This window comes from Coenobita brevimanus, chromosome 55, assembly GCF_032717465.1.
Source record: "Coenobita brevimanus isolate Jiangsu-jjx chromosome 55, ASM3271746v2, whole genome shotgun sequence".
In the NCBI taxonomy this organism is placed as follows: Eukaryota; Metazoa; Arthropoda; class Malacostraca; order Decapoda; family Coenobitidae; genus Coenobita; species Coenobita brevimanus.
Window position 1 is genome coordinate 51,514,177 of NC_137008.1, and position 9,514 is coordinate 51,523,690.

At 41.9% G+C, this 9,514-nt stretch overlaps 1 protein-coding gene across 1 annotated transcript in view; it reads left to right on the forward strand.

Annotated features, from left to right (window-relative positions):
• LOC145401382 (uncharacterized) overlaps window positions 1–8,113 on the forward strand; it is a 372,455-nt gene extending 364,342 nt beyond the window's left edge. The window contains exons 7-9 of the mRNA XM_080273712.1: window positions 4,826–5,036; window positions 7,357–7,431; window positions 7,987–8,113. Of these exons, the coding sequence (XP_080129838.1) occupies window positions 4,826–5,036; window positions 7,357–7,431; window positions 7,987–8,045 (345 nt within the window). The 3' untranslated portion in view covers window positions 8,046–8,113. The remainder of the gene's footprint in view (window positions 1–4,825; window positions 5,037–7,356; window positions 7,432–7,986) is intronic.
• The last annotated feature ends 1,401 nt before the right edge of the window (window positions 8,114–9,514 follow it).

The following is a 9,514-nucleotide window of genomic DNA, read 5'->3' on the forward strand; positions in this document are numbered from 1 at the left end:
CCACCACACCCTTTCCTGTCTTTAACCCCCATCCCATCCACCCCACCCACCCCATCCTCCCACACCCTCTCATCTATTAATTAACCACGATTACATTTGTTCTGTTTTATTCATACTAACATCGGGCCACTGTGTTTTTCCCTTCCCTTCCTCCTCTTCCCCCTTTCCTCTTTTTCCTCCCTCTTGTTTTACTCTCTTCCTCTTTGACTCACAGAATTAGATAACAAAGTCGTACTGTACTCTTCTCTAACAGACAGCCTCGATGGGACTCTTAGGGCTGTTGCTGTTTGTTTTCCTTTCGGCTCTCTCCTACGCCTTTGTACTCCCTCCTCTTCTTCTCCCCCTACACATCCCCCTCCCCCTTCTCTCTCCGTCTCCCTTCCCTCTTTCCTTCTACCCAGTCTTCCCCCTACCCTCTTTTTCCTCCTTTGGTGCTTACCCTTCTCTCTTCCCCTCTCTTCCTCCTCTCACTTCCTCTCCCCCTTTCCTGAACTCTCCGTCTCTTTTTAATTGCTTTGCTTCTTTCCCTCCCCTCTCTTTCCCTTCTTCCTCTCCCTCCTTCCTACCCAAGTTTCTTCCTCTTCCCTCTTCTCCCCCCCATCTTCCCATTCCCTGAACTTCCCGTCTCTCTTAAACTCTTTCTCTTCCTTTCCCCTCCCCTTTCCCTCCTTCAATACGTTCCCTTTCCTCCCGTCCTACGTTCCCTCCTCTCTCCTCCTCCTCCCCTCCTTTCATCCTCCTCCCCCTTCCCCCTCCTCTCTCCCTTTCAACATCCCCTCCTCTCCTCCTCCTCTCTCCCTTTCAACCTCACCCTTTCTCCTCCTCCCCCCTTTCAGTCACCTAACCCCTTGCATCCTCCCTGCCTTTTCCCCTTTCCCCAATCCTCACACACCCTTCTGCTTCCCAGCCTCCCCTTCCTTTATTCCTCCCCTTCCTTTATTCCTCCCCACATATTTTTAACTCCCAGCTTCATAACTCCCCTCCTCTCCTCTCCCCATCGCCTTTATTTTTTCCCTCTCCTTCCCCTCTTCCTTCTCTCTTCCCCCATTCTTCCTTCCTCCTCTAACCTTACTCCCCTCCATTCCCCCTCCCCCCCGTCTCTCTCCCTCTCCTCCTCCTCTCTCCTCCCTCCCCTCTGCCTCTTCCCTCTCTCTTCCTCTCTCTTCTCTTTAACTGCTTCCCCGTTCAGCCACCACTCCATCGCCTGCTCTTCATTTTTTTACCAATATTGATTTTGCAGTGTTATAGTGAGAGAGAGAGAGAGAGAGAGACTTTGAACAGTGTGTGTGTGTGTGTGTGTGTGTGTGTGTGTGTGTGTGTGTGTGTGTGTGTGTGTGTGTTTTGTTTTGTGTGTGTGTGTGTGTGTGTGTGTTTTGTTTTGTGTGTGTGTGTGTGTGTGTGTGTGTTTGGTTTTGTGTGTGTGTGTGTGTGTTTTGTTTTGTGTGTGTATGTGTGTGTGTGTGTGTTTTGAGTTGTGTGTGTGTGTGTGTGTGTCTGTTTAGGTGTATATCTTGTCAGGTGTATAATGTGCTGAGTAGTGTGTATTGTGTAGCCTATGTGTTGCTGTGTAGGTGTAAATGACAGGTGTAGGAATTGCTGTGTTGTGTAAGTGTTATGCAGGTGTGTGTGTGTTGTTGCGAAATGTTTGGGTTGTGTAAGTGTACGTGTGAGATGTATCTGTTGTGTATGTGTTATGAGGTGTATGTGTTCTTTGCGCAGTACATTTAGCATACCGTAGCTCTTGTATACCCTGTTCTTGAGTATACAGCAACTAGGTTTACCCAGAAGTACTCGATTTACATACCAAACTTTGTAACTTATCTCACACACACTCGGTTCCTTTGGCCATCTGTCTGTCTGTCTGTCTGTTGTATCTCTCTGTCTCTATGTCGTACACTTCTGCCTTTCTCTGTCTGTCTGTCTCTGACTGTCGGTCTGTCTGTCTTTTTCCGTCTATCTGTGTCTTCCCATTTGCCTGTCTCCTGTTTGTCTCTTTTATGGTCTCTATTCCTGCGACTCTCTCTCTCTCTCTCTCTCTCTCTCTCTCTCTCTCTCTCTCTCTCTTTTCACACACACACACACACACACACACACACACACACACACACACACACACACACACAATACCAGTAGTTAGGGTCCACTATAGATATGTTAATGTTCCCTGCCTCAATAAACCGTGTAATCAGGGAGTCAAATGCCATAAGCCTAAGCCACCCAACCCCCTTACAGAGCACACGCGTCGTAGTAGCAAACCCAGTGGACTGCAGGCTGAAACTCCCCCTCTTCCTCCTGCAGGTCACCATCCTCCTTCAGAGAGAGAGAGAGAGGACGTTTGTATGTATAACCGGGCAGTGGAGTAGCGTTGTTACATATGTGCCACCACGTGAAGGCGTCCCTCTCCAACACAGTCACATATGTTCATCCTTACCAGACGATTGCCCACTCATGATGACTAAAATCGTCTGTCAGTAGCAAAAAAATATTAGCCACGATTTCCGTCATCTGTTTAAGGAAGTGTCTGTATCTGTAGAAGAGAAAAACACACCCAGAATAAAGTCGTCCTAAAATAAAGAAAATCGTCCTTAAAGAAAATCGTCCTAAAATAAAGAAAATCATCCTAAAGTAAAGAATATCGTCCTAAGATAGAGGAAATCGCCCTAACAAAGAAATCGTCCTTAAAAATCGTCCTGACATAAAGAAGATCGTCCTGAAATAGAGAAAATTGTCCTAAAATAAAGAAAATCGTCCTAAAATAAAGAAAATCGTCGAGTAGTAGCAAAAATATAACAGCTGATGCCTGACAGCTTGATAGGATAAGGAGAGACTTTTTATTTTTCATCAAACGAGAAGGCAATCCTAAACTTAATAAAATCGTCTCTAGCTTATTCACTTTATCTTGACTGAGATTTTCGTTCATTTTGCAGTGTATTTTGTCATATCTCAGTGCACAGTATGACACCATTACCGCTCAGCATCCTTCCCATTGAACTTCTTCGTGACTAGCACAGTATTCTAGCATTAATTTTGCGTTATGGTTCACTGACGTATGTGAGACAATAATTTTACTTCTAGTTAAAGGGAACCAAATTATAGTAGTATTAGAAATTAATAAGATTATAATTTGTCTTCAGCAGTCATAGCCTCAACCCCTACACCACGATGACGGGTTTCTCACTGTATTCTCACTACTTCCAGACGATCCTCTTCCCCCTGACTATGACCTCCAATTACAGAATCTTAGATAAAACCCATTCACAACGAGGGGTCTATTCCTTAAAATATAAATGACGTCCTCGCTCTGAAAGGATTAAGGAGCCATTTTTTTTCTTCTCGCTCATCTAAGACTTTTTAATTTATGCAGGAAGGAGGAAGTGGGTGGAGTATGTGCTGCCTTCCCTACCTCTCCATCCTGTAAAAAAAAGTAGATAAATAAAATAAAAATAAAAACGTACTCTCAAGGTAGCATTTTTTTTTTTTTTTTTTTTTTTTTTTAACGGAGCCCCCATCATTTCACTGGACACACTGTTGACGTAGCTACATTTACCTTCCTCTTGCCCCCTTTTTTTCCTTCGTGACTCTTTACCTTCCCTCTTGCTGAAAAATGGGCTACAGTGGTGGTGATGATGATGATGATGACCCGTTCTTTTTCTGGCATCTGGTTCAGGCCCTCCTCGCTGAACAATTATGATGATGATGATGATGATGATGATGATGATGATGATGGTGATACTGATAATGAAGATAATGATGGTGGTTTCTCTCTCTCTTTATCAACCCTGCCTAAATTTTAAAGCGTTTATATTTGGCGTCCTACCCAGCTGCCATTTTTTTACTCCAAGATCCACAGACTTCATCATTTTACTGGCCACTCTTGCCCCACCTTACCTTCCTGTCGACTCTACCTGCTGCTGGACTCGCCACTCTCTCTCTCTCTCTCTCTCTCTCTGAAAAATGAGATAGGGTGATAGTGATGATGATGATGATGGTGATGATAAGATGATAAAGTCCGCTTAGTGTTTGTCATGCGAGATAGGATGATGATGATGATGATGATGATGATGATACTGATGATGATGATGATGATGATGATGATGATGATGATACTCAGTTCTACATAGCGTTTGTCACGGAAAAAAAGGATTGTGACGATGATGATGATGATGATGATAATAATAATAATGATGATGATGATGCTGTATGAAATAATTACGAAGGCTTGTGAGGGATGCCTTCCCGCGGTGGCACTGATATATCCCGGCGCCTCTGCTGCCCGATTATGCCAACATCCCTCAACTCCTTCCCTATCCCCTGCAAGGAGGATGACAGGCTACAGAAGACAATTTCAGCCTGTAGTTCACCGGGTTCACGTTCAGATGAGCCTGGAGTTGCACCAAGAGCAGATACGAAAGCCACCTAAAATTGCCAGACCTTAAATTCTATCCCTAAAATTTCCAGACCACAACTTCTAACCCTAAAATTGCCAGAGCACACATTCTAATCACACCTGTGTCTTCTCGCACCTGTGGGGCCCCGAGCGGCACTTAATAAGGAAGTAAATTAGTACAAATACTCACCACAGACTCTCTCTCTTCACTAACAAAGCCTCCCTGTAAAAGCTAGAATAATCTCAAAAAATAAATAAGTAAATAAAGTAATAAAGAAAAAAAAATCTCACCACCATCCCCCCCCTAAAAAAAAAAAAAAAAAAAAAAAGTCAAAATCTTGCACTTCTCATCTCACCACCACCTCTCAGAAGTAATAAAAAGTCAGTCCATCCAAACCCTCCCTCTCTCACCACCACCACTTCCCCCTTCACTTCCAGGCCCCCGAGAAGTACCTGATCCGCTACAAGACGAACCTCAACTCAGACTTCCTGGAGCAGTCGACGCTGGGGCTTCACTTCCAGGCCACGCACGACCACTTCCCCAACAACATCATGTCCCTCCGCTGCACCGCCATCATCACCTTCTACAAGACGACCGAGGCCACGCGAAGGCCCCCTCTCTCTCTCCTCAGCCGCGAGCACACTTACGGTTGGTCTGGGGGTCGGAGATTTCGCAACAACTCCTCCTCTTTGATTCATTCTCCACATAACACATACACTACATCACCAATTTATTCATTAGCGACTACAACAGGGGTTATAATAATGTAATAATAAAGATATCTGTGTAAAATATTCAGGTTGAGAATATGTTAATGATCATAAAATTTAGGAGGATTTATCGTCCTAGCAGCTTCCTATACAATGCCGAGTAGATAGATAGAGATAGATAGACAGGCAGACGGACAGGTAGGCAGACACAGAGTTAGATAGATGGATAGACAGGTAGGTAGGTAGATGGATAGACTTGTATACAAATAGATAGACAGACACATTTTACCTATAGTCTTTCAAAAGCTTGTAACATGAATTCTACCTTCACACTCACCAGGATGTGGTCTTGATTACTTTTCCCAGTACAGGAAAATGAATCAAGAAAGCCTTACAAATCCTAGACATTTTTATCTCTATTTCGTTGCTAATCCATCACTTAAACTTTATATCTCTCTTATTTTTATGGACGTGAAGAAAATGCTCAGCCCACGTAAATGCTTAGCCCACATAAATGCTCAGTTCACATTAATGTTCACCCCATATCAATGCTTAACTCACATGAATGCTCAGCCCACATTTAATACTCAGCCTACATAAATGTTCACCTCACATAAATGCCCAAACCACATAAATGCTCAGTCTGCATAAATGCTCAGCCCACAACAATGTTCAGCCTACATAAATGCTCAGCCCACATCAATGCTCAACCCACATCAATGCTCAACCCACATCAATGCTCAACCCACATCAATGCTCAGCCCACATCGTTGCTCATCCACAGTGTAGTCATGCATTGTCTTCTCACCCTCAACAATACCGCCTTCACGAGCTCAGTTAATAGATTTTGTTGCATACTGTATTTTCTCACCGCTCTTACGTCCTCTCATAATTATTGCGTAACTACGGATATGTTTCGCGGTAATTCACGGAAACTGAGGTGCCATAGGTAGGAAATACGCTAAGAATTTCCAGGCATCATTTGTTTCTCACCGGGTCTATGGTCAGCGCACACGCACACACACACACACACACACACACACACACACACACACACACACACACACACACACACACACACACACACACACACACACACACACACACACACACACACACACACACACACACACACACACACACACACACACACACACACACACACAGTAGCGTTGCGATAAAGAAATAATCCACAACACCAGCCAGTGACGCAACGCATTAGTTATTCATTTGGGTGTGTTATGTAAGCTGTGTCGGACCCAGCCGTGTCGATATGGAGGGCTTTGGAAATACGCCAATAATTAACGGCGTTCTTTCCCTGACCTTTAGTTTACCCTTTTAGGACGTGGCCTGTGTTAACTGGTGGAAGACTTATTTTACCCCTGGCTCTGTAATTTTGTTTATGTTCGAAGAGTGATAAGGATAGGTCTTTTCTCCTGTTGGGTAGGTATCAAAATGTCTTGCAGTGTGTGTACTCTCCTTCACGCTTCAATTCACCATGGCCTATCAACTAACAGATCCTACGATGGAGAACTTTTCCCAAAATGAAATATCCAGCACCAATGATTAGCGGAAGAAGGCATGGAAATTATTAGTGTCAAGCTTACAAACTTAGTGACAAACAAGAGAAAAGTAGCAACAAGAGTCCCTGGACGAAAGAAGCGAAAAGCGGAACCCCAAGGAAATTGAAGGTGGAGGAAAGAGTGCAGCAGTGCCAGTTCCAAGGCAGCTTGTAGGAAGTTCTGACAGACAACAAGCTGAGGACCAACACCAGCCCCAGCACTATGTAGTAACAAGGCCACAAAAATATTAGTGTTCCATGAAAATGCATCATACTGTCAAGGCATCTGTAACGGGAGGATTTTGGCATGAACATCATTCTTCTGCAGGAATATACCCACATCACCACCGGTAAATAATGCTTGTCTTCAGTACCTAGCTGTCAGTGTGTCATAGTTTAACTCGTGACATGTTACGAAATGAAATATGACACAGTTACTGTAAATCTGTAAATACAAGTTTTTGCCAATCTAGTTATCCACAAAGAAACGTTGATTTGTAATTAGAAGCTATGGAGCCTCTGGGGCAATTAAAAATAAGTCAAGATTGATTTGTTTTATTTTCGTTTACATTTCCTTGTTTCACGCCTCCTAGCTGCCCTTGATACCACAAAAATCATGATTCTGCTGTAGGTTCCCTTGTTTTAGAACGAAGGATACAAATAATCTGTTGTTTTTGTCATGTATTTCATATTTCAGATTTGCCTGTGATTAGTGAGGAAGGTCAAGACGAACTTGTACAGCCCCAAATTGACGAATTAACAACAAGCATAGGTCTGTCATGTTGGTTTGTGGTAACACATTAACCCCTTCACTGCTGAGCTCCTTGTGAAAATACATGCATCTCACGCTCAGTTGTTATTAACTTTTCAGTCATTCATTTCTGACATTTTTCATCTAAAATTGTTGCTTGAGGTCAGGCACATCTGGAATCGACAGCCAAAATCCCATAATCAACTTGCCTTGGATATTAAATGATTATTATCATTATGAGTCTGGTAGTGCCATATCAACAAATGCCATCAGCAGCCTGAGCCTGTAGCAACAGGTGATGCCACCAGCAATCTAGGGGTTAAAAACATTGCTTTATTATTTTCATATATATGTATAATGTAATGGGCCTTTAAAAGTAATTCACATATAAGTTACACATTTAACCTGTAAGTAAGTAAAACTAACCAGTGTAATAGTCCATACATTAAATCTTCATGCAAATAACAAATTACTGTGAAAAACAAAGATTATGAAAGCTGACTAGTATGTTTGTATAGAATTAACTCAAAATGTATGCAGTGTGTATTGTGAAAGTGTGAACACAATTTGTTTCAGATGATGTTATTCAGACTGAGGATCCTGGCCATGGAAATGAGAACGAGGAAGAAAACTGAGGATGGAGATGCCAGTGACGAAGGAAAGCCCAACAAAATGAAAAGCAAAAAACGGTGTTGGACATCTGAAAGTATAGGGACGAAACCTGGAAAGTCAGAAGTTTCTTAGATATCACTAAAAGAGGAAAAGCGAAGGCTAAATGTAGTAAAGAAAAAAAAAAATGTGACCGAACCATGAAGACACGTTGTTGTGGCTCCAAGTTCATCCGAACATAATCCAATTTAGTCAGATTTTTGTTCAGGTTTAGCAGGATTTTTTTCATTGTTGTTGGAATAAAGTGATTTTAGTGACTGCCTTGTAGTCTGAGAGTCTTCATTACTGTGAAGTCAGAGTGTGTAGTTGTGAGTTAAATTTTGTGCTGCTAATACTGAAGTTGAGAAGGGTGATGGTCACTTCACTGGTTAGGCAAACTCGTGTTTATCTGGGAAGGGTAATTTCCGTGAGACAGTATCAGGAGGAGGTTCTTAGTGAATATTGTTTGGCCTATATATATATATATATATATATATATATATATATATATATATATATATATATATAATGGTTGTGGTGGACTTGTGTCTGTGGGTGTAATGTAATGATAGGTGGTGATGGAAGAGTATTGTCAAGGTATTCTGTGTTGTGTAGTGAGCTTGCCCCCCCCCCCCTTTTTTTTTTGTGGCGAAGGATGGTTTATTATATAATTGTAAGGATGAGGTGGATCTTGTGCTACCATGATGACCAACGAACTTTTCAATCTTATCTGCCTTTTTTGTTTGGTGTATTGTCGTTTCTAGTTGATGATGATTGATGGTGATCTTTATTCCTCTTCCACATCCTATTACTATATTTCATGTTTATATATATATATATATATATATATATATATATATATATATATATATATATATATATATAGCGTAGGAGCCCAGTTTCTGCTTGCTTAATTAGGCATTTGTCAAGTGTTGTCAATCACTCTTTCTGTTGCTCAAAGGCAGTGTCAGTGAGTGTTTTCAAAACACTGTCTACAAGAGATCATTGGACGAGTGTGGTTTGTGTGTAACGTTGATGTTAGATCGTTAGCATAGGTCATGACCAATACCAAAAAGGGGTTGTGGGTAGGTGTTCGAAAAGTCTGAAAATTGAGGGTTCAAGAACTGAACCCTACTGGACACCACTGAGGTGTATTTGGAATCTAGATCTTTGGTATGGTTTAGGACTTGGGCTTGTCTACCAGAAAGGACGTTGGCGAGGTATTTCGTGTCATTGTCCTGCATGTTAGTGTTAGGCATTGTTCTTGTTATATCTTGATTTACTGTATTGTTGAAAGCTTTGTTTGCCCTTTGCTTCTAAATGGGAAACTAACTTATACATTAGATCTTATATGCTCGGCAACATTATATAGTCACAAATATATTGCATGTTTAGAGTTAAGAAATATTATGGCATAAATTATGAATATCTCTGCGAAGAATGTAAACGAATGATT